General features: G+C 39.9%; 1 protein-coding gene across 1 annotated transcript; it reads left to right on the forward strand.

Moving 5' to 3' along the window:
* The first annotated feature begins 1368 nt into the window (after window positions 1-1368).
* LOC128785245 (immunoglobulin kappa light chain-like) lies at window positions 1369-23750 on the forward strand. The gene is made up of 6 exons (XM_053937587.1): window positions 1369-1411; window positions 1536-1842; window positions 15749-15807; window positions 21108-21398; window positions 22841-22894; window positions 23617-23750. The coding sequence occupies exons 1-6, from the start codon at window positions 1369-1371 to the stop codon at window positions 23748-23750; spliced, it is 888 nt and encodes a 295-aa protein (XP_053793562.1).
* The last annotated feature ends 1272 nt before the right edge of the window (window positions 23751-25022 follow it).

Consider the following 25022-nt stretch of genomic DNA (forward strand, 5'->3'; position numbering starts at 1 on the left):
GCCAGTAATTATTCCTACTTGGAGACTTACTGTGTTAGAAAGCTTACAGTACAAAATCTAGACAGTGTCTGCAAATTAGACATTTAATCATGTCTGATCCAGTCACTGACATATTCCTTTACTCTTCATCTGGAATCAGGTGCCTGACAGATTTCTGCTTTGTGATCAGAAGAATAGAAATGTACTGCTACTCTTTCATATATGGTAGCTTTTGGCAACAGCAGCTTAATTTCAGGTCCTCAACATAGGCAATGAAATTTTCACACTGATTAGCTGTAGTTGCCCATGCAGGATACTATTGGGATATGTGATCTCTTCCTTGACTCTCCCTCCCTTCACCTCAGGGTGGCCTGATGGAAAACTAAACAGGCCTTCCCACATTTATTTATCAGGAAGAGGGGGATTATTTCCATTGCCACCACACAGAGGCAGTTGTCTCTCCTTGCCTGACCCTCCTCAGAGCTCTGCATTCACATGCACCTTTCCAAATCACATAGGAACATGATTGCCACTAGTGTGCTGCATGTGGTCAACTGCCAGCAGGAGGGAGAATGAAGTAACTAACTCATCTTCACTCCCATTGACCAACAGCCTGGGCTCACCAGTCACAGGGGAGACCCCAAAGCATCAAACCCACTCATCAAGATGTCTCTCTGCAATGGCTGTTGACAACAGCTGTTCTCTTTTATTTTCCAGTCTTTTTTCCAAGAAGTGTTTGCATCTCAGATAAGCTATGAAACTGAAATCCTGTGGCTGTGCATTTCCTCCCGCACCCCAAACCACAGCAAAGCAAAGGCAAGTCCCAACAGTCGAGCTTCTGCAGTCACTGCAGTCACTGTAGGCTGATGGTCTTCACCTTTGGTGGAGGGCAGCACCAGCACAGGGCCACCCTGGACACTTCTGCACCTTGCATCTAGGTAACTAAGCTGAAGCAGCAAAAGGCAATCCTCACCTCCTCTGACACTGTGCACCTCTCTGCACCCCTCAGGTAAGGTATGCACTCACTGCTCACCAGGGTAACCTCCAGGCTGAAACCTTCACTCCACCATACATATCTGGACATGCTCTTGGTTGCAAACTTTTCTCAGTCACTTTGACTGAATTTTATAGGGCCACAATCCTTGATTTTATCAATATTTCCCATATTTACTTGAAAAGCAGACAGCACTACAGCCTTTTTACCATTTTAATATTCGGCAGCCCGGAGAGGGTTTTCTGCAAAAACACCCCATCTGCTTGCACACAGAAGGTTCATCACTGAAGACCATTCAAGAGAGCCACTTCCTCCTTGCATACAACACGGTTCCCATTTGGAGTTCCTTTCATCCTCCTTTGAATCTCAATGAGTGCAAAGCGTGACAAGCAAACATGTTGCTGCTGGTAGTGCTTGTGGCCACAGCCTCCTGGTCTTGTAAGTACTTCCTTCTTTTCCTACCTTTCCTCACAGGCACCCATGGCTTTGCATCCATAACAGGCATCTTTCCAAATCCCTGAATTCCAGCTAATTACATAATTTGTCCTTTTCTCTTTCTTAGATGGATTTGCACAGGAAATTCCCATGCAGAGTCCTATATCCATCATCAAGTTCCAAAAAAGTGCACGGATGACATGTGAAATTCAAACATTAGAGGCAAATTTTGATGGCATCGTCATACACTGGTATAAGCAGAAGGAAGGTGAAGCTCCAGAGAGGCTTTTGTTTGTTTCAGGAGGCAAAGTTACCATTGAAAGTGGCTTTCAAGAAAATAGATACATGGCTGAAAGAAGTTCTATCCAGAAGCGGTGTGTTCTTACAATAAAAGATGTAATTCCAGATGATGCTGCTACTTACTACTGTGCCTACTGGCATCCTCACTGTGATAGAAATGTAAAGATCATCAAGGCAAAAAAACCCCACCTGCAACATCTGAACCACAAGGTTGTAACTGTGCCACTCCACCAGTCTTCTCACTGCATCTGAGTGAGCTGCTGAAAGGCCCAACCTTTTCCTGTTACCGCAAAAGAGTGGGTAACCCTGCATAAATGTCCTTCTCAAAGTCTGGTTTATCATTAGCAGTCCTGTCTTCAACATACATCTACTATTTTAAGGGCAAAGGAAGTCTTCACTGCCTTAAAACTTAACACACAAATACTAGATGTTTACCTGCTCCTTTGGTGCTTTTACACAGCCATGGCCTAATTCTGGTGGTCTATAGGGGAGCAAACAGAGAAGCAGTAATCTTCTAGTCCAGCCACTTTTCTCCCATGGGAAAGAGTAGGCAAAAAAGAAATACAGTGTGCTGAAGGAAACACCTTGGTGGTAGGAATTATATACTTGCCACTGCCTAGCACTTTTGAGAAAAAGTTTCACATGTAATATTCCCTGCTGTACATGTAAGCAACTGTAAGCTGTTGGAAAAACTGTAAGCCCTGTCTACCCTAATTCAGTTACCACAAAATTCCACACAGACCAGTTCAAATTAGAGATCTGCAATCTCTTACCTACCAGAGCAGATGATATGCTGCTTATAACCAACTTCTTTGTCCATTTCATGTTAAAACAAATAGGATTGTCATGGTTTAGGAATGGCATTCCCCAATTTAGTGTTCCCACTGAATCACTCCAAACCTTGTGTTGCTCCCTCACTCCCACTTCCCCTTCCCCCTACCACCTGCACTGAGCTAGAGAGGAGAACTGAAGGCACAAAAGTAAGAGGTCATGGTTTGACAGAAGAACAATTTACTGGAAACAGCAATGCGGTAAAAAAAGGAACAGTAACAGCAACAATACTAACAACAGTGTACAAGAAAGGGGCAAATGATTCATGCGCATAAACTCACCACACAGAGCCATGTAAAACATGAACCACCGCCATGCTACCCCAACCAAAAGAGACCCCCTTTTCCCCTGCCCCCAGCAGTGACACAATGTGTTGTAGAATACAGATACCCTTGCTGCTGCTGCAAAAATTAACTCTGTCTTGGCTGAAACCAGGACATTATCTGTTCCTGATTCTATACCATCTACATCATACTCAGATCATACACCTTCCAACTATGTATATATACACATATCTATATGAATAAAAAAGCATGAATATAATTTCTATAGTCAATGGCCATCTCTCCAAGATGTCTGTTGAGTTCATTTAGTGCATGACTGTGGGTTCTCTCTGTCCTAGGTGTCTTCCAGAGCAGGAGGACTAGTGTGCTGTTGGGTGGTTGCAAGCTGCATCAGGAGATCACGACTGGTGTGTCTGGGGCAGTCCATGCTCGTCGTCCATGGTGCTTATGGCATACAGTAGCAGTGTCATTCAGCAACCGATACTATACAATTCAACATTACAGACTGTTCTTACCAAAAAATCAAATTCCCTTGAGGAACAAATTGCATTTCCCCATCCCTCTGCATTACCTACCACATGCACCCAGGTCCTTCACCAAAAACAATCTCATGGATGGCTTTCCCTTTGCTTGAGGCAGGACTAATCCAAACTGTCTACTCTAACCTATATTCCTCATATGCACCATGGAGACTTTATCCACTTCCCTGATATGTGGAGGCTTTGATATTCCCAGAGGCTGGTGCATGAGAGACAATATGATACACCCACTCAATAATACTGTGCTCTCTGGCCCAGCTGTCTATGAGGGCATTTTTAGAATGAGTCCCATTGTCTGACTAATTTCTTTCTGGGATGCCATGTTGCCATAAAACTTGCTTTTCAAGGCCCAAGATGGTGGTCTTGTCAGTGGTGTGAGGCACAGGGTAGGTCTCCAGCCATCCAGCGGTTGCCTGAATGTAGCAATTGCCTTGGTGGGTTTGCAGGAGTGTGATGCAAGCAATTTGCCAGACTTCCCTTATATTTCAATCATGGTTCCCCATACCACAGAGGCTTTACCCTCTTGGCCTGCTTGATTGCAGTGCACAGTTCCTAGTTGTGGATAATCTGGAAGACAATGTCCATGATTAGGTCTACCCCTTGATCAAGAACACATCTGTTTGTTGCATCTCTTCCCTGATGACCTGAGGTGTCATGGGCCCAGTGAGCCAGAAATAATTCATCATTGCCAGTCAAGATCCATCTCAGACACTTTAATTTTGGCAGCCCATTCCACCTGTTTGCTGTTGCGGCCGACTCTTTGGCACTTGTGCATCTACATGATGTACTTCTCCAACCAGCTTCTGTACCTGGCCAGTGATGTCTTGCCACAGTTCAGCAGCCCAGATGCATTTACCTCTGCACTGCCAGCTGTTCTTTTTGCATCTCTTCATCCACCTCTGCAGAGCATTTGCTATCATCCATGAGTCAGTGTAGAGGCAGAGCACAGGCCATTTCTCTCATTCAGTGATATCAAAACCCAGCTAGACAGCTTTCAGCTCTGCAAATAGACTTGATCCACCTTGTGCCTCAATAGCTCCTGCAACTCATCATGTAGGACTCCATAATATACCAGCTTTCCATTTTCATTGTATCCCTACAATACAGCAGGAGCCACCAGTAAAGAGAAGGTATCACTTTTCATTTTCTGGTAGCTTGATTATATGGCAGGGCCTCTTCCTCTTCTTCTGTTTAAACTTCCTTTGCTGTGTTGCCCCACACAATAATGTCACCAATGTATTGCAAGTATTCTGTAGCCTCATTCTTTTCCAATACAGTCTGGATCAGTCCATGGCAAATAGTGTGACTGTTTCCACGCCTGAGGCAGTCCATTCGATATGTACTGGACACTCCTCCAGGTGAAAGCAAACAGTGGCCTTCATTTTCCTGCTAAAGGAATGAAGAAAAACATTAATGTGGCCTGGGGCTCAGGGGTCTGTCCAATAGCAGGTGTCCCAGATAGCACTGGGCTGATGGGCACAGCCTGTTCAGGTCCCTCAGGCTAGCTCCCAGCTGCAGGCAAGCTTAGCGAGCAGCTCTGAAGTGATTTCAGCTCTTTGGTGAATTCAGCTCTTAGTGGTTTCAGCTCTTTGCTTGCAAGTGCCTCAGCAGACGCAGGGATGAGAGAGAGAGAGAGAGAGAGAGAGAGAGAAGGCTGTATGCGGTTCCACAGCAGTGTCTTCTAATTGGCAGCTCCTGTGAAGGGTACGGTGACAGCTCTTCTGCTGAACTGGACAGAAATGGGGGTTTATATAGGGTACAGGGGTGTTGGAGATTGTCCAATGGCCAGGGTTGAGGCGAATATGACCTATAGTCTTACAGAGAGATAACAAGGATACGATGGCGGAAGAGGGGCTACTTTGGTCCAGTCATCGTGACTAGGCATTTCTTATCTTAGGCAAGTGACTGCCAGGGAGGCCTTGTGAGGCCTCTGACTGCTACAAAACACATTAGCAATGTCCATGGTGGCACCACTTTGCTGCCTTGGACTCCAGTTTTTATTGAAGGTCCAGCATGTCCTTCACAGCAGCACTCAGTAGTGGTGTGACTTCACCCAGGCCATGATAGTCTACTATCAGTCTCCACTCTCCATTGCACTTACACACTGGCCATATGGGGCTATTAAAGGGTGAGCAAGTCTCACTGACCACTCCCTGGCTCTCCAGTTCATGAATCATCTAATGAATGAGGGTCACGGAGTCCTGGTTGGTGCAGTATTGTTGATGATGAACTGTTGTGGCAGTGATCAGTACCTGTTGTTCTTTGACCTTCATCAGTCCCACAGCAGAAGAGTCCTTTGAGAAACCAGGCAAGGTGTTCAGCTGTCTAATTTCCTCTGTCTCCACAGCAGCTATCCCAAAAGCCCAACAATGCTCTCTTGGGTCCTCAAAATACCCTCTCCCAAGATAATCTATGCCAAGGACACACAGGGCCTCTGGGCCAATTAGAATGGGGTCTATTTGCATTTTGTTCCCAGTCAGGCTCAGCTCAGCTTCCAGTACTGTCAGCTGTTGGGATCCCCCTATCACCCCAGTAATAAAGATAGATCTCGATGGCATCAGGGTACATTGTGTGCCAGTGCCAACTAAAGCCTTACACTCTTGTGTCAGGCCATCAGATTCATACAGTCCAACAGATCATATTGTCCCTTTTCTCCACCTGGCTGGAGTCCCCTCTGGAGTTCTGGTCATAGTATTAATTTCTCAGTTCTTGTAAACATGAACTGGAGGTCCCTTCAAGAGGATCAGAAGTAACATCAGCCCTCCTACTTTGTATGAGGATTTGCCCACCGTAAAGTGGAGGGGCATTTATCCTTGAAGAATTTCCTGCACAGGTTGTCCTGGGTACAAGAGCTAAAAAAGAGGGGTGGAGTTTCTAACACTATTTAATTCCATACCATTCACATCATGGCTGGAGTTTGGCTGCGGCAGAAAGGGCTGAGCCATCAGAAGCTGGAAGCAGACAGTCTCACCTCAGCCATGGGAAAGAATAAACTGTTCCCTTAAACACATGGCCATCAGAAACTCAAAAGGGGTAAATGCTACTACTGCCACAGCTGCAGCTGCTGCTACTGTTGCTGTTAATTCTGCAGCTGCCAAGAACCCCAATGCAAGCTGCAGTGCCCACCACGACCACTACTGGAATAACTACTGCCCTGGGGAAAGGGACCCCTGCACTGGGACCACTGCTGCAACTGATGGACCCAGCATTTTTCAGCAGCATAGCTCCCATTCACACTATCTAGCTAGCTTCCCAGGTGCTGTATGGTCCAGTGCACAGGAGGAGGGACCAGGTCACACTTTCTTGTCTCAGGTTGTGCAAGGTCTTGGTTAGTGAATAACCTTCTGTATGTAAATCTACTTTGTTTTGTGTACTTTAATATAGTTACTGTTCATTTTTCTTATTTCATTAATGTTTTTTTTCAAGTAAATGGTTCTCAACTCAGAATCTCTGCTTTTAGTCTCTCACTAAGAGGGGTTTAAGGGGGAAAGAGAAGCTTAAATGGGGGTTAATTTTCCATCTGTGTTTTTAAACCAGCACACTCATATACTTGTGCTGCTAGGGCAGAGGTGCTTCCTCATGTCCTCTCTGTAGTCATACAAGTAAAACCACCTCTAGGTTACCTTGTGGTATATACCTCTGTCTCGAGCAGAGGGGTGCATGCTCCTAGTAGAAGAGACTGTGGTCCATACTGGCAGAACATCAGACATTCCCTCTCTAACATGCTTGAATTTTTTTGAGTCTGTCTGGAGTCTTGGACAATGTTTCCACAGCCAAGGCTTAGGCTGGTAGGGAGGAAAAAAGATGAACATATTGTCAGAGCTGGGTGATCACCTGAAGCAGTTTCTTCTTCTTTCATTGACATCAATGAAAAGGATTTCAAAGGGTCAGTGTATGATGATGGCAAGCTCCGTACAAACTTCTGCTACAGGCATTGTGTACACTGGACAAGGGACTGCTTGTTATTTGAATCCCTAAAGATTACCTTCAGCACAGCTAATTCGCTCAGGTACAGGATACCTTTTCCCATGGTATTCCACCGACTTGGGTACCCTATTGGATCATCTTTGAGAGAATGAAAGAATCCTTTCCCTTCCACTTGGCAGCAGTCACTTCCAGACGCTGAAAGTTTCTGTCCTCTTCCAAATCTCCTTGCCAATGCTCAGATCCCAGAACAAGGATCTCAGCTGCTTTTCTTCACTACCATCTACTTTTATGTTGTGGGCCACGATTTCCCAGCATCAGAGCAGGCAGGTCACATGGGGTTCTCCTGACTGGCAGCTGAAATCTTTTCACATATCTCACAGCTCACCTGGGGTAGGGATTAGGTGTTTATCTCTGGCCTTGCCTCTTCCTCCTGTTGTGAGGGCCTGTAGTGGTTTTGCATAAGAAGCATCTACAGATGTGATGTAAAAGCTTTTGTATAACTGACAGTCTACAGAACTACTGGGAAGCTGTACACACCTCTGTGAAAAACACATGTTAAAGACAAAAAATTTTGGAAAAACTTTCTTTCTCTTCTGGTCAGTAAAGAGGTAACATGCCCTGGCTCCTGTCTTAGCTAGGCCAGGCCAGGCAGCCCTGGCCGAGGTGCAGGGCTCATTTCTCCACCACTCACTGGCTTTTTATTGGCTGCTGAGCAGGAGAGGGAGTGCTGGGGATCAGGCGATGGTTGCGATTTCTAACATCTTGCTACTAGCCTGGAGCTGAGCTGAGTCTGTTAACTTTCAGGAGCAGCCCAGGCCAAGACGGCTCAGATAAGATTCTACTACTATAACTATTGGGCAGGGGAAAGAGAAGCTATATACCCCCTCCCACCCTTTTTAACGTGTTGCTGCTGAGTTTTAGACTGACTAAATTTTAGCTGCCCTTCTGTCTTAGGTTGGAAATGGGGGGTGTATTCTATTCCTATCTGATGGGGCAGTTATCTTCTGTTAATTGGGCAGTTTTCCTTATCTCTTCCACAACCCATCCTCCATCCAGGGAGATACCTTCTGTTAATGGGCCATTGAGTGCCACAGCATGACTGATAAAATTATATCATCCCAATGTGAGACGCTCCACCCAGAGGGAAGAGCCAAGCATTCCTTACTGGTTATAATCAGAGCTCTGGAAGACCACAGTCAGGCTTTTCCACTGGATTCCCAGAGGAAGACCAGGCCCATCTAGACCACCACTGGATCTTCAAAGGAAGACTACACCCTTTTCTACAGGCTCACTGCTTCAACAGAACCACACCTGTCACTCCAGGAGGACTACAGCCACCATTTCAATTGGACTGCTACCAACACCCTGTCCAACAGGGTGTCAGGTTGTATTCTGAATCTGTCAGTGTTGTTTTGTATTACCGCATTGTTTATTTTATTTTTATTTTCTTCCCTAATAAAGAACTGTTATTCCTGCTCCCATACCTTTGCCTGAGAGCCCCCATAATTTCAAAATTATAACAATTTGGAGGGAGGGGGTTTACATTTTCCATTTCAGAGAAGGCTCCTGCCTTCCTTAGCAGACACTTACTTGTCTTGTCAAACGAAGACACCTTCAAGTCATAGTTTAGGTGACTATATACAAACTTGAAGCGAGATATTAACTCTTTCAGTGCTTTAATACTCTCTCGAGTAAAAACAAAGAATAAGATGCAAGTATGTAAAAGAGCAATATAAAAACACTAAAGTTAATGAAGAGAAAATCAAGTCCCAGATGGGAGGGATGAGAAGATGCCTTAATCTTGGGGCTGAAATCCTCCTATAAAGCTATAGAGAAAGACTCTTTTTCCCTATAACACATAAAGGTATATAGAGATGAAAGTGTTCAAATTGTAGATATTAAGCAAAAGCTTCCATACTAAAGTAAGCAGATGTTAAAATAGCTATGATCCTATGAGAAGTTTGAACAGAGAAGGAGAGAAGAGTAGTCCTGTGCCCTCAAGAAGAAAAGAAGATCTCTGTTCCTAAAGATAAAGATGATTTTAGAGATCGATAATGAGACCTTTTACCTTTAAACAGTTCATCTTTAAAACAATACCCCATAAATTAACATAGCCATAAACACAAGTGTGAAAAAAGCTTATAAAAGATGTGAGAGAGTTCACAATTACAAATTTCCCCGAGTGGCTGCTTTTCATGACAGCCACGAGAGAACTGTTTTTCTTGTAGAGAAGTCTCCATAGCATTAACAAGAGGGACTTCTCTCCCCAAGTAAACTAAAGAAAGACTATTCTAGAGGTGGTAAACTGGCTGAAATTTTAAATTTTGTTTCTTTACACTGTCAGCAAGAAAGAAGAGGTTGTGAGAGGAAGAGAAGTGTTCTGAAGGTTTTGTTCTGATTCTTATTACTCTTTATTTTAATTATTGCTAATAAGTTTTTCTTTATACCCTTTTAAAGTTTTGAGCCTGCTTTGTTTTTCTCCAAATCCTATCTCACAACAAGTGAGTGCATTAGTGATTAGCCAACACTAAACCCACCACACTCCTTAGTGTATTAACCAGAAAAATCTCAAAATTAGCAAAATCTAAAATTAACAAACAACTACGGGGCCCTATTCTTCATCCCTCACTAAACAAACTCATTTTGTCTTGGATTTCTTCTTCTGTGGGTTGTTCCTTTCATTCAGTTGCAGTTTGAGTGGTCACAGTGCCTGTGGTCTGTTTTCCTCCTCTTCTCCCTGAGGATGCTGTCTGGTATTGAACTATGTCTGGTAAAGAGTAGGCAGGGCACATTGCAGTAGGTTACACCTCTGCCAGTGCCCTGCAGTGTGACATGCCAGACCCGGATGGCATGTGCGAGTGTCACCTCAGGACTATTCAGAGAAAGTCCACATGGCAAATAAATAGAGATGGGAATGATTTAGTGACCTGAAAATAAAACATAGTTTTAATCAGCAAAAACAGCAAAGAGCAGAGACCGCAAACAGGGTATAGGGTGTGCTATAAAGGTGAGGGTTGGGGTAGGATCAGTGATATATATAGGATAGGTTAGGGGTGGAATCTGAGGGACAGGGTACCAATCACAAACTGGGGTTAGGAATATTAAAATCAATGCAGCAAATAGCAACCAATAACAACAGGAGGAACAAAGAACTTTCTAGTAATCATTTTATATATGAACTCCCAGGGGACAATGGGGGTGAGTTTTTGCTCACCATAACTAAGGGGATTTCTCCCACAGTCTTAGAGCAAAACCTTCATCTCACTCAACCACAAAATTGTTGATGTTCAGGGGTGAACTTCCAGAACATTTTAGCAGAGTAATCCTTCAAAAGCTGGCCCATTATCTCCTACCTTTCATGGCACTCATGACTATCCACTCTCAAGTTAGATCTCTGAATAACCTCCCTATATATCTCTGTCCTGACTCTAAACATGGTGTGGGCCACACTGAGGAGATCTGGCAGACTTTGCAACAAGAACACGCTTTTTTTAACACCCAAGGGAAATTCAAAATTCTCAAAAGCTGTTGTAACAGGCCTGAAGCGGAAAAGGGGGTGAAAATCTTGGGAAAATCATCCTCTCCTGTTCCTTCCACAAACTGGCTATTATTACCACTTGGGGGTCTATGTACAAATTACAAACAGGATGGGACTGTTGGGGAATGTGTCTCAAGCTGTTTATTTTCCAGCATCACTCTCATTACATGGTTATGACCATGGGAAGATGCCAACAGCTCACATCCCCGGCAACAGACAAAGAACTTAATGTTACAACTTACTTTAAAAGTTTTTTGACCAATCACACAAAGCAAAAGCATATTGACAGTAGTTCTCTCCAACCACTATAAGCACACATACCTTTGGTTAAAACAATGCTCACTTATTTTGAATACAATACCTGCTTGGAAACCTTAAGATACAATGCACAGAGCTCTGTTATTAAGTTTAGAACTTCCCAATATCTTGCTAGATATACTTTTCTGTAGCTTAGGGAGTTATTCTAGACAAGTGTTAATACACAGACCATTATTCTATTTGTCCTTACTTTTCTACTTCTTATATCATTTTTCTACTGACAAATCTTATGGCTACTGCTTAGCTCTAATCACAGTTCCGCTGTGTCTGAGGCCTGCCTTTTGCAGCTTTCCCAAAACCCTCTGATTTTAAGGATTCCCATAGCTATGATTATTAATAGAACCCCAAAGGCTGTGCCCAAGGTAAGGGCAGGAGAACAACACTGAATACACATCCCAAATGTCCCTCATTGACTTTGATGCTGTCATGTTGTAATGAACAAAGTTCCTGGTGTTCCCTGGGGACACAGATATTCTGGGCAGGCAGGGCCTTCCTAGTTCCCATGGCAACACTGGAACGGCTGCTGATTCTAGCTGAGTACTGATACTGAAATGTTAATTAGCTAATTGCTCTGTTTGTTTTCTCTAAACTACCTGGAGATAACCTGCCTCCCCCACCCACGCTGCCATTCTGGGACTAAAATGCAAATAAAAACCCTTGGGACCATAGGAGTGTTTTTGTAGGGGATAAAGACACCCATAAATAAAAAACTTATCACTGTAGAGGGGCCTAGACAAATGCCCTAACTGAGGAAGAGGGAAACACATCCCCTGATCGACTTTTGCCCGTCACCATCACCTACAGAAGACTAGACTAGAGTAGGCTTTGGGAAGCAAAAATGAAGAGAAGGAATTTCCTGGTCTTGCCACAAGGAAAGGAGAGGGGACTACTGTTGTTCTGGACTTCAGCAACAGACACTGCACACCTTCTCACCCTTCAGCTACCAGTGCACCACAAGGAAAGGAGAGGGGACAGCTGCTGCTCTGGACTTCAGCGACAGACTCTGCACGCCTCCTTCCCTTTCGGCTACCTGGGAAAGCTCCAACCGGGGGAGCAAGCTCCGTGTCGGGCCCCCTGCCCAGCTGATCTTTTTAATAAAGAGCTGAACATTAATAAAGGCATTAGCCCTGTTCATTTCAATGTCATTAGCTAATATCCCCCAAGACATCAACAAAGCAACCCTGATTCTTCTCCCTGTTCTGAAAAAGAGCTATGCAATGAGCACACAAAGGAATATATACGTGGTTAGGTACTACAACCATGTGAACAGGTCAAGCAAAATTATAACCAGTGGCTCCATGCTTTATATAATAAATGCCTGGATCAAATTTGTTTTTAGCTATTTCTGGACAGACCTGTTGTTATCTCAAAATTTCATACTCCGTTTGGACCCCAAGTAAGGTTGTCATGGTTTAGGAATGGTATTCCCCAGTGTAGTGCTCCCACTGAAACTCTTCAAATCATGTTATGCTTGCTTGCTTCCCCTACTCTCTTGTGGAGGGCTTGAGGGTAGAATTGAAGGCACAGAAGGCAAAAATAATGGGTTGAGATAAGAACTATTTACCGGAAACAGCAATGAGATAAAAACCAAACAATAACAGCAGCAATGTTAATGATGAAGTGTGCAACATACAATACCATTCCCACATGAATGCTTGAAACTGGCATTAGCTGACTGCTCCCTCCAGCCCAGAACCAGCATTACCCAACTGCTCACTCTGTCACATGTACTTGACCAGAAGGAACCCCTTTTCCCTCAGAAGATACTTCCTTCCCCCACATCCAGCAATAAGGTGAGGTGATGTAGAGTAACTTGTGTGTCCTAGCCATGCACTCTCCTGTCTACTGCAAAAATTAACCCTGTCTAGCCAGAACCGAGATAAGTGGTTTCCTTCACTGCCACTGTCTAAGGGCGTGGAAGGAAAAACACCAGTCAGCATCATTCTGTCTACATCACTCCTGTCTTTGATTTGTGGTTGTGATTAGGATGTTTCAAAGGAGACCACTGGGTTTTTTTACAGCTACTTCAGCTGAAAGACCTTCACTCTCTAGCTCCTCTCTATCACCACAAATACTAAGTTCTCAACATAATTTTGCAGTCAATATGCTACAAGAGATCCCAGAAGTACTCTAATTCAGTTTATTTTAAAGGCCAAACTGAGCATGCAGGCTGTTTGATTGACAGTTGTAATGACTCCTCTGATGTTATCTTGGGCTGTTTTATAAAAAAACCTGCGCAAGGAAAAGCCTTCTTTCCCCACCAGTTATTAGATAAAAAACTGCCAGTGAGTTGCTGTAGCAAAGCCTGGAGTGATTCCAAGACATGGGCAGACAATAACCACCTACTTGGGGAAACATGCAGCACACAGACACTTTCACAATGCTTTTGGTGCTGTGGCTCTCCCTCCTTTCTCTCTTCTGTGTTCCGACAATGAAAAATTGACTCATGCTAGTAGTACTTGATATCATGTAATGGCAGATGTACACCTTTGGTAAAGAGTAAGATTTTCACCTGAAGGTACGTGTTTTTTTTTTTACATGCAGAACTCTGTGTTCTTATTTACTGTCTAAAAGCAAAGAAAATTCATAATGCAGTTCTAAGACATCAAGTGGAGGGGTTATCTAACAAATTTGTAACACTTCAGGAAAGAGATTTTCTCTGCAGGACATTAGCTATCAGCTGAATATCCAGATGCACATCTGAAATTCCTGATGACCTCCAAGCAGCCAAGGACTAGGTCTTCATGCAGACTCCCATGAATGATTGGGAAAATTTGGGATTTTCTTCATCAATGGTATATCAAGAGAGCATGCTGGCTTATTGTAAAGTCAAAACATAGTGTGGAGCACCTGGATCAAGAACTTTGGCATGGGAACAAAGCTAATTGTCTCTGGTAAGTACCATTATCATTGAACAGATATTCAAATAATCATTCAAGTTCTCAGATAATCAGGAATGAAAGACTGTGAGGAAAATTATTTTTTCCCTGACAAATCATATTTTGTTTGAGAACAGTGCATGGTGCCCCAATTGGGTAGGTAGATTTAAATACTGGGATGGTTTCATCCTGTTCTAGGAAACAAAAGTGAACTGCTTGAAAGTTAACTCCCAGAACAGCATGTGAGAAATGGAAGTTTCTTATTGACAGAAGTGGTCTTGTCTAAATTGTTTGGGAAGAAAAATCCCCTGAGTGTAATACATTTCTAGTTCCTGACCCTACTGAAAGCAACTGATTTACTTTTGTATTTGTAGTATTTTTAATTGTGGTAAAGCTATGCAATCAAAAGGATTAATGCTGTTTTCAGTATAAAGCATATGGCAATGCCTACAGTATGTTACTCAGAAACTACATGACATTATCAAGGTGGCTATAATTAACCCAAATTGCAAACTGCTGGGGAGAATTACAGAGAAATTTAAAATTTTCTATCCATGCCTCTGACCAAAAATTTTCAGAACTTTTTACTCAATACAAAAATTAAAGTATTTCTAAAAATGGCACTCTAGTCAATGTTGAAAATTCAGCTATAGCACTCAGATTTATCACCAGCCTCTAAACCAGAGAGACTTTTTCAGTAGCCTATGCAAGAAAAGTGCAGTGCAGGAGATACTGATAAGCATTATCAGACTGTGGGATCCTGACATCAAAATATTTGGAAGTGGAACTGAACGTAGAGTTTCAAGTAAGTACAAAATGTAAAACCTGATTACTTCTGAAATGCTTTTTAATACAGCTAGATATTGGCTGGCATGAAATGCTCTGCTATTTTAATTCTCTTTAATTCTAACTGTTCTGAATACTTTGCAGGATTTCCCCCTTAAACAGCATTTCCATTTGTATTTGCAGAACACAATGTAATTGTTCTGTATTTATGCATGGAATAGTGGAAACACAACAGCTATTGCAGAAGAGACCTTAACTTATCCCATTATGATTTTCTATGTAAAAATGAATTCAAATATGGCAAAGACAGCATTTGGAGAACAGAAAAATGTTTTTGTCCCTAAGTATGCACATTTGGCCTTTGTGATCTTCCTAATTCATTCTGAAAATAATATGTCCAACCTCTGTGTTACACAAAATCTTTAAAAAGCTAAATATTTTTCTTTTGGACTGTATCTGACTATGAATGAAAATGAGAGTTATCTGAGATATGCCCAGAACAGTAAGTTGCACGTTTTAAGATGGGCAGAGTTGAAACACTGCTCTCTCTTCCTAGCTTTTGCAGAAACTGCTTATTATCAGTTATTACTACTATTCAAATTACTTTATCAACATCTCATCAAATAAATCTTAGGGTGATGCTGCCTGTTTCCAGAAAGCAGAGATGGAGCCAAGGTGCTCCATCTGTGCTGTCCACCTAAACTTTCAGAAAACTCAAATTAGTTGAGATGAATTCTGTTCATTTAACAACTTATATGCCCTCCAAAAATTCCACATTTTTTCCATTTCTTAAACTTTAGTTTATTTTAGGTGACTGCTCCTTTTTTACTTCCCTTGTGTCTAAAAATTGATTATACAGCAAATCTGATTTTCTTTAAAGAGTACTATGTACCCATGCAAACACAACTGAGCTGCACTGATATTGTAAAGGCTTTATTCACTGTGATTGGTTATTACAACAAGGTGTTTGGCTCAGGTACAAAACTCATTGTCTCAGGTAAGTTGTATGTATATTGTTCATAGAATAAGCTATAGGAGCTTAAAGTGGTCATATACTATCTGAAAGGTCACTCAGCCCACTTAGAGCCTCAGTCAGCACCGTTCCTTGTACAGGATTTTCCTTCCCAGCTCACCATTCCTACATTCAACCTTGAGGTATTTGTAATGCAGTGGTTTAGGACACAAACACGTCTAGAAAGAACCTATTTCAAGCCACTTTTGATCATAGTTCTCCTAGAAATCTGGTGGAAAACAGTCTGTAATAATTTTGAGAGACCTCATTCTTTCCTCCAGCTGTACTGAAGGAATTAGCAGGGAATCAAGCAGCTGAGAATCAAGCATGAAAAAAGAAAACTTCTTTCTAATGCAGATTCAAAGAGCAGTATGCAATGGACATTGCAAAAAATCTTTTTGGATTAGGCTAGAAAAAGTTAAATAACTTGTTCATAAGTATTTTGTCTCATACACAGCAGTTCGGCATTAGAAAGAAATTAGTACCTCCAAGTGTTCTTCTCTTTACTTAATAATTAATTATATAATATATATATAAAATATATATATAATTTACTTAATAATTAATTATTCAGTATTAATTATGGTGAATTGCTGTGTAATAATTGCTTAATGAAGAAGTGATCCTTTTTTTTGCCTTTCTTGCAGAGACATTTATATTAATGGAAAGTAGCAGACAAAAATATTTTTTCCCATTTCCCACATGTGTTTTAAATGCCATAATCCTGAAGTGAATAACTAAACAAAAACGAGGCAGAGGAAGTACTGCTACCAAATGTTTTAAGCCTGGTTAATACATAAGCCTATATTAACATATCAAACAAAGATTGGTTTAATGATTTATGCCAGAAGGACTAAGTAAATCATACCTATAATTCACTGGAAATATCTGTGGCATGATAAGCATGTTGTTTGTAGTGAAAATCCTTACCTACCTAATCAGGTAGTTGCCATGCTTTTCCTATATACAGTTTAAAATAAATTATTTTCAATAATCGCTGAAATTCTATAGGATTTTGTCTTTATGAGCCCAAGGCTTTTGACTCATTAATAGAGTAAAAGGGCTGTAGTTACTTCACATTTAAAAACTTAAAATCATTAAGCAATGGAGGAAACCAGGATTTAAGATAAGGGTCTTTGTGAATAGCAGCATTAACTGAGGAGATTGAATCCAACTATTCTACATTCACAAAGCCAAATCAAAAGAATCTTGTTGTTCATATTATAGTTGTTAAATCTGGTGCTTTTCTGGCCAAAATCATAGAATCATAGAATGGCTTGGGTTGAAAGAGACTGTAAAGATAATTTAGTTTAAACCAAAGTGCTGTGGCCAGGGACAGTTTCCACTAGATGAGGTTGCTCAGCGCTCCAGGGATGGGGCATCCACAACTTTTCTGGATTCTCTGTTACAGTGCCTCACCACCCTCACAGTAAAGAATTTCTTCCTAAGATCTAATCTTACACTACTCTCTTTGAGTGTGAAGCCATTCCCCCTTGTCCTGTCACTACATGGTGTTGTAAAAAAAGTCTCTCTCCATCTTGTAGGGTCCCTTCAGGTACTGGAAGGGAGCAATTAGGCAACACAAAGCCTTCTCTTCTCCAGGCTGAACAATACCAGTTCTCTCAGCCTTTCCTCATAGAAGAGGTCTGATCAATGTGTTGGCCTCCTCTGGACTTGTTCCAGCAGGTCAATATCTGTCCTGTGCTGGGACCCCAGAGCTGGACTCAGCACTTAAGAAGGGGTCTCATCAGAGCAAAGTAGAGGAGCAGAATCCCCTCCCTTGCCCTGCTGATCATGTTGTTTTTGATGCAGCCTTTGGCTTTCTGGGCTGCAAGTGCACATGGCTGGGTCATGTCCAGCCGCGCATCCACCAACTCCCCCAGGTCCTTCTCAGCAGGGCTGCTCTCAGTCTGTTCATTCCCTCAGCCTGTGTTGATACCAAGGTTTGCCTCAATCCAGGTAGAGCACTTGGTTTTGTTAAACACCATGAAATTTCCATGGACCCACTTCTTGAGCTTGGCCAGGTGCCTTTGTATGTCATCCTATCCTTCAGACAGCAGTTTCTGTAAAGGAATGTACTAGTGTGAGAGGGAATTTGGTATTTGGTTCTGGCACAAAACTCATTGTCGCCAGTAAATTTTTTCACAGTCTTATGTTTTTAAAAGTTTTGCAACGGGAAAGCTTTGGAAAGAAGGCTGACAGCTCTTTAAGGTATCTGGAAAGGCTCACCATAGGTCAGGACTATACTATATTGTTACCAGTTATAATCCCTGAAGTCACCATCAAGTAGGACAAGAATGCTGTTTATGAGCTGAGTGTGCTGAGTGCCCTCATATCCCACTGGCTTGGAATGGAACAGAGGAGCTTTGAGTGTCAGTACAAAATTACTCCATTTTGTAGGATCATCCAAGTAATGCGAATTTCACTGAAATTTAAGAACACAGTGACTTTATTTATAAATCTCATTTATAGACACTGATAAAGAAACTGTAGAGGAGTTTCATTAAGAAAACTTTTGACAGCTAATCTATATAAACACATATTTTTAACTTAATTTTTTAATAGCTCATTGGTTATGAACCTAACTCCAGGATTTCATTTGAACGATGTTTTACAGCCTCACTGCATTGTTACATGAGAGAAAAGACAAAAGTTAGCTTAAGAAATATCTGGTCATACCTATATTTTATGTGTAAAAGTAAAATCTTTATACCTTTTAAAACCTGCCTCAGAAAACTGTTTAACAAGGTAAACCACAACATTTTTCAATGTTTAGCTGAATCAAAACTGACAGAGGAGTGTAAGTTCAATACTTGAAAATTCTTCATAAAGAATCAGATAATTTGCCTAGAAAAGCCAGTGTAAACTATCTTGCTGACTTCAAAGACTTTGTAGATCAGCCTGAAAATATATAAAAACCTACAGCCAATTCTACAAGTTTTCATCCTTTTTTTTTTTCAGAAACATGCATACAAAGATTTTTTTTCTCACATAAAAATGTATCTATAGATAGATAGATAGATAGATAGATAGATAGACAGACAGACAGATGCAAAACTTAATTCTTTCAGTTCTCCACTGCCATCCATTTACCCTTATATGTACATGCAACACTTCAATACATGCACACAGCTGCAATTATTCAAGCAATGTCTTTCCTCAGTATTGTGGGATGGTTTAGGTGTTTCATGCAAGCTACACACATTGGGTGTTTTTACAGTAAATGGAATGACATTGGCAATTCCAGAGGTGGAAATTATTTCATCATAACAGAAGTCTCTAAAATGAGCAGGATGAACTAGCAGTTGGAAGAATCTTTCTCACCTCTTCATTTTAGACTTGATATCCTAAGAGAATAATGTCAAACTAAGCTATTATATGTACTGAAATTAGCTAGAACTACTAAACATTGAAAATCTAAAAGAAACCTCTAAAAATTCATGAGGCTTTGAAGAGTGCAATATCACTCAGACAAGAGCTACTTCATGATCTTGTGAACATATATATGACTCTGGAACAAATAGGTAACTTTAGAAAATACTTCAATTTTTCATCCTTGGGAGGACTGATGCATAAAGAAGATAAAATTAACTCCTAAATTAATGTTAGAACTATAAAGTTGACGGCAACTTTATTTCTGGTACAAGATAACTCAGTCCACATTGTCATTTTAGTGACATCTCTAAAATGAAGGAAATTCTTGATATACGGAAGGTAGACACCCTTTTGAAGGTAGACAGGTAATCTTTCTCTTTAAACACCAAGTTTGAAATACTTCAAATAATCAGTAAGTTATTTCAGGGAGAATGCAATATAGAAGATTTCTCTAGAACAGCAGATCATTTAAAGAAGAGTGAAAGCTTTTTGGCAAAAATGCATTTTATAGTAATATATTTTCTCCTAATGTATTAAAACTGCATCGGTCTGACCGATCAGTCAGACCACAACTTAAATCCCATGCATCTACTTGCTCGGATTCAGTGGCAGAGACTTACACAGGAATTCAAGAGAAAAGGTGGGATAAGAGAACACCTAAAATGTCTCTGCTGCTTTAAAAAATAGTCTTAAGCAGTACTTTCTATGCAACAAAAGTCAGTTTTGAAAACTGTATTCAGCCTTCACTTGCAGTTACGCATAAGCAGAACTGATTGCCTGTGAGCACTGCCTATGCACTCACTGCAGGAGTTCACGTTTACCTAAATCAGACCCTTAAATTTACTATCTACTTAAATAATATCAAAACATCATCTCAGTGTGGACAAAATCTGGATGATTTTGTCTCCTCCTAATCCAGAGAACATCCAGGCTTAATCCAGAGAGGCAAATGAAATGGAGATTATGACAAATAAGCTTGGGGAAACAGCTCACTTTTAATTTAAAATATATTAATCTGTATTTATACTGAGCATGTTTCCCAAAGCACAACATCTATGCAGACAACTCTGGCTAGATATGCTGTTTAGATGTGACAATGTTATCCTGCTATAGCATGTTCTTCTGCTTTAGTTTAGTTTTGGTTTTTCATTTTCACATGTGTTAAATCAATCATTTAAACAGATCTAATATGGCAGAATAGCATTGCCAACCGTTGGTGTCTCGGGCATTTTGTGATTCCATTTTCCTGTCTTGATAAAAATCTTCACCAGGCAAATACATGGAATGCCTTAAAAACAGAGCATTGTTTTCTTCCCTTCCCTCGCTCCCTAAATAATATCACAAAATTATTATTGGCTTTTAAAAAAATTAATAGATATAGCAGATGTTCATTATGTAGCAGTGGGGACTTATACTGGGGTCATATACTGCTAAGATTTTAAAGGTAGGTGGTCTATGTTTAATATTCTGTGGACAAAATTTTAATGTAATTGTTTTTGCATAAATATTGTAAAGCAATAATGAATTCCTCTTATTGAATAAATGAAGCTTTTTCAGGAAATATTACTATTATTTAATAATTGTCAGAGACTTGAACAGTCTAATACACTTTCTGACTGCAGTACTGCTTCGAAGGTTGTTTGATATAGGCACTTGTGTAGCCACCTGAAGATTTCTAACTCAGTTTCAAGTGACATTAACAGCTATTGACATATTCAACAGTATTTCAATTTCTTAACGTTTCTCAAAAGAGCATTTACATTTGTTACAAGCGTATTAATATTTGTTAATAAGGCATTTATTTTGTTGCTCTTCAGAATTTGTATTTTTGGCTGTGTATTTATTATCTGTACACTACTGTTCTTCCAACTCTCTGTTTTGTTAATTTTCTTCATCAATAACCCATCCAGAAAAAGGAAGTTCTCCTCCAGCAAACTCTGAAATCCTGAAGAAAAAACATGAAAATCAGATAGTGTATGTTTGCCTTATTGAGAAATTCTACCCAGAAGTTCTTAGGGTGACATGGACTAAAGATGGAAAGGAGGTAACAGACAACGTAGTAAGAGGTGACACTTGGCAGTCCACAAAAGAGGATGAATACTCAATTGCCAGTTGGTTAACTGTGCCAGCAGAGAGTGAAGGCAAGAATTACTACTGCAAATATGAGTATGAAGAGAAGAATATTTTACTGGCAACACAAGGTATGTTCCATATGTTAAAAATGTAATTTGGTGTTATATTATAAACATAATTTTTCTTTACAATAAAATTAGAGTAATAATGCTTTTTATTATCAATGAAGACATCTGTGCTCCTAGGCACATTAGCTAAAGTACACAGTTGGAGAAACTCCCAAAAGTTTTCCCAGGAAAAGTAAACACTCTGCCTGTGTTATGGTCCCCAAGTAAGTATTCCATTGTAACAGAAAAATAATAGTTATTTTAAAGTAGTGAACCTAGTCAGGTATAAACTAGCACAGGTCCAACAGATCTGCACTGAAACATGTCTGTTACTTTCCATATTACAGAAGTTTCTGAAAACAGTATTACCTCTCATAGCTTACAGGTCTAAGTCCCTCTGACATCCCCTGACATTAGTCACAGTTATAAAAAACTAAGAAGTTAAAAATGAGATTACTGAGAACAAGTTTAAAACTATTACTTACCCACAATCCAAAAATAGTAAGTTAATAGCCATATATAAAAATAAGATTTTGTTTTTAATTGTGGAAAGATTGACTATGCAAAGCCAAATCTGAAAGACAATGCAACTTTAAATAAAAAATAACTTATACTCAATGAAAATTGTTTAAATAATCTATAAGAAAAGTGGTCTAAACTGGTTTAGATTAATCTTCTCTCCATACCCATCTCTGCTTAACTTACTATAAATTAACTTAACTCCAATAAGTGAGAGCATGGCCATAAACAACAATTACGTTTCAACGTTCAAAATATATTCTGACAAAAATATACTTTAAGCTTATTTAGATGGAGGATGTATTTAGAGATGCAATATATATGTCTTTAATGTTTGTGTCAATGCATACAAACAACCAAGAACAAACTCCAATTTGCTACTTCAAGAACAAAAAGGATTTATTTTTGAGAAAAAAACAGCACCAAGATTCCCAGTAGGGAAAGTTAAGATCATACACTCCTCAATATTATTCTTTTCTGTTGAACAACCACTAACATATTAACATACTAACTGAAGTCTCTTCCAACGTAAATTATTCTGCGTTTCTGATAGCAGTAAGTTGTGAAGGCAAATGGACTTCAGCTTCTTCGCTGACAAGGTCAGGTGGTCAAACTGACTCCTGTTCCAAATAAAAGAGACTTTGCCAAGGAACAGCCTAATGGACGCATTCCTGAAAGGGCAAAGACACTTCTCCCACTTATGGCAACAAATACCCAGCCACTTCTTTGAGCATTTCTCCTCTACAAATTTTCTCTGCAAATGAATATCTTGTGAATATCTGCTTTGCAGACTCATCTTAAGGCTCCATTTTTTTATTTAATTCTAACCTCCCATTTTCCCATTACTTGTTCCTGTATAGCCTTTTTTCCCCCTATTTCTCAATTAATGTTTGTTAAAATTAAAGAAAAGCCTAACTGAGGCATTTAAACTCTCTTTCCATTAGATTTTGTGAAGACTGGTCCTCAGGAAGAGGACTGCAGAACAGTTTTTAATAGAGGTAATTTAATGTGTTAAAAGATGGGAAAGTGATTCATGTCATGCAACAGTTAGATATTGCTACATATGATCTGAACATCACAATAATTATATTTTTTAGTAGTATGCAGGAAATCTTTCAAGTCTGGGGTCAGCAACTCAAAAGCTTTCAGCACTACTCTGAACTAACTTCTTATAAGGGGCTCTCCTACCTTTATCAGGTAGCTTTATTAGGATGCAACAGATGCTGTTTGGGCTACTAGATTATTAGCCTGCATTAAGCACCACCAAGTTTTTAAGCACTTGGAGTAGTTAAACACTTCAGCTGACGCTACATCAGCCTAGCAATTGCCCAGAACTTTGGACAAATAATTTTTTTTGCTTGAATGGTATTTAGGAAGAATAATGAACAGTTATCTTTAATAAATACAACATAAAAAGATTTAAACAAACATCATACTAAGTGCTGAAAGCACTAGAGTTATGCTCTTTTCTTTACAAGGAAGAATAACCCAGTGACACTGAGAGTCAGTTTAGTGCTAAGAAGACCACTAGGTCTGGAACTCATTAGCAGTGCAAACTCATTTAAAGAACAGAATAGATTTTGTATGTGTTTATGCTGTGCACTGGTGTCAATGTAATTGCAGCAGTAAACTGACTGCATTGTTCAATTTCTATCCATTTTTTTGGATGCTATACAATGTTGACATTAAACAAGACTTTTCTGTCTTCTATTTGTTACAGATCAGTTAATGCACAGGACAGCATATTTAGTATATATCATCCTTCTTCTGAAGAGCTCCATGTACAATATTATCATACTCTTCTTCATCTATAGAATGTGGGCTTTAACCAAACACCAAGGAAAGAAAGCATAAATACTGTTTTAAGAAAGGGCTACAAATTGATCTTCAATTTACTTTGCCATATGCTTATTTATATAGAATCTCCTGCTCTCGGTGTTAGATGTAACAGCAAAAAAAAAAAAATTCCAAAATAATTTTCTGGTATTAGTGCATAAAGGCTCATTTTGCTTTACTGCCAGTGTTTCTATATCAGTCTGGTTTTCTTGATTTTTTTTTTCATATTGAATAAAGATAGGCAATAGGAATAATGCATTTTAATCCAAGTCCATATTTCAAAACGAAGAAGGTAGCCATGTCAGAAGTAGCTATGCATCCAGAAGCTTAGGGGTATAACAGGGTTTTTGAAATATAAAGCATAGATGTGTTTTGTCACTGCATTTAAGGCTTAATTAGGCACATTCCTGTGCAGTAAATACACAGTTTGGTTAATTTTTACTTTCAGTGACTTGTTGCAACTCTCATGTACCCAACAAATCAAGAATTAATTATTCTGAAGTGGTATACTGTAAGAGACAATTAAACAAAACTTTAAAAAGTGAACAAAAGAATTTTGAATGAAGAAGTCAGATGAGAATAAAAGCAATTCTAAGGTGTACACATGCAGAAATTTAAGAAATCCACCAGCGACACAGTCTGAAAATCTGCATGTTGTAATTTAAAAAAACTGTCACAGTGATCATGAGCATCACCTTGTTTAAAGACACCTTTTAAAACTGAGCAAAACTGCCAATATGAAGCTCTAATTGTCACAAAGGGAGAAAAATCCTTCAAGACTTTGAACTCTTAATCTCCCAGTTCCACACATCAATTCCTTTCAAATTTATGTGGAAAAATAGGAAGTAGACATATTAGGATAAATCACTTGCTTGGTTTTGGGCAAAACACTGCCCTAGGTTTTGGAGATATACCCCTGCAGCATTTACATTCACTGTGTCTGTAACAATGATGGTAATAAAAGCTTTCCTCCAGCTGTCTTTATGAGGCCTGTGTTTGTTCTCCAGCATTTCCACAGCCTGTACAAAGATGTCTAGAAAGCCTGATTAATTTCTCTGTTCATATAAATTTCTCAGAAAATCAAAGGTCCTTAAAACATCACTTTTCTGCATTTCAATGTGTTAATAGGAACACTTTTACATAGAACAATAAATACTAGTTTGCTACATCTTTTCTTTTATAAAACAGAAAGCTAATCTTTGTAAAATAGCTACGCCATACCAAGGGAAAATGTTATTACAACATGACTACCTCCTAGGGCTCATGCCATCGTAAGGGAAAGAAAACATA

The sequence above is a fragment of the Vidua chalybeata genome, chromosome 1, assembly GCF_026979565.1.
Source record: "Vidua chalybeata isolate OUT-0048 chromosome 1, bVidCha1 merged haplotype, whole genome shotgun sequence".
NCBI classification, from domain to species: domain Eukaryota; kingdom Metazoa; phylum Chordata; class Aves; order Passeriformes; family Viduidae; genus Vidua; species Vidua chalybeata.

What these genes read in the sequence shown, in the direction of transcription:
- LOC128785245 (XM_053937587.1), top strand. Translation starts at nt 1,369, where the DNA reads ATGTTGCTGCTGGTAGTGCTTGTGGCCACAGCCTCCTGGTCTT. An exon ending in GGCCACAGCCTCCTGGTCTT is followed by an intron (nt 1,412 to 1,535) that starts GTAAGTACTTCC and finishes TCTCTTTCTTAG; the next exon opens with ATGGATTTGCACAGGAAATT. An exon ending in TATTTTACTGGCAACACAAG is followed by an intron (nt 21,399 to 22,840) that starts GTATGTTCCATA and finishes TCTTTCCATTAG; the next exon opens with ATTTTGTGAAGACTGGTCCT.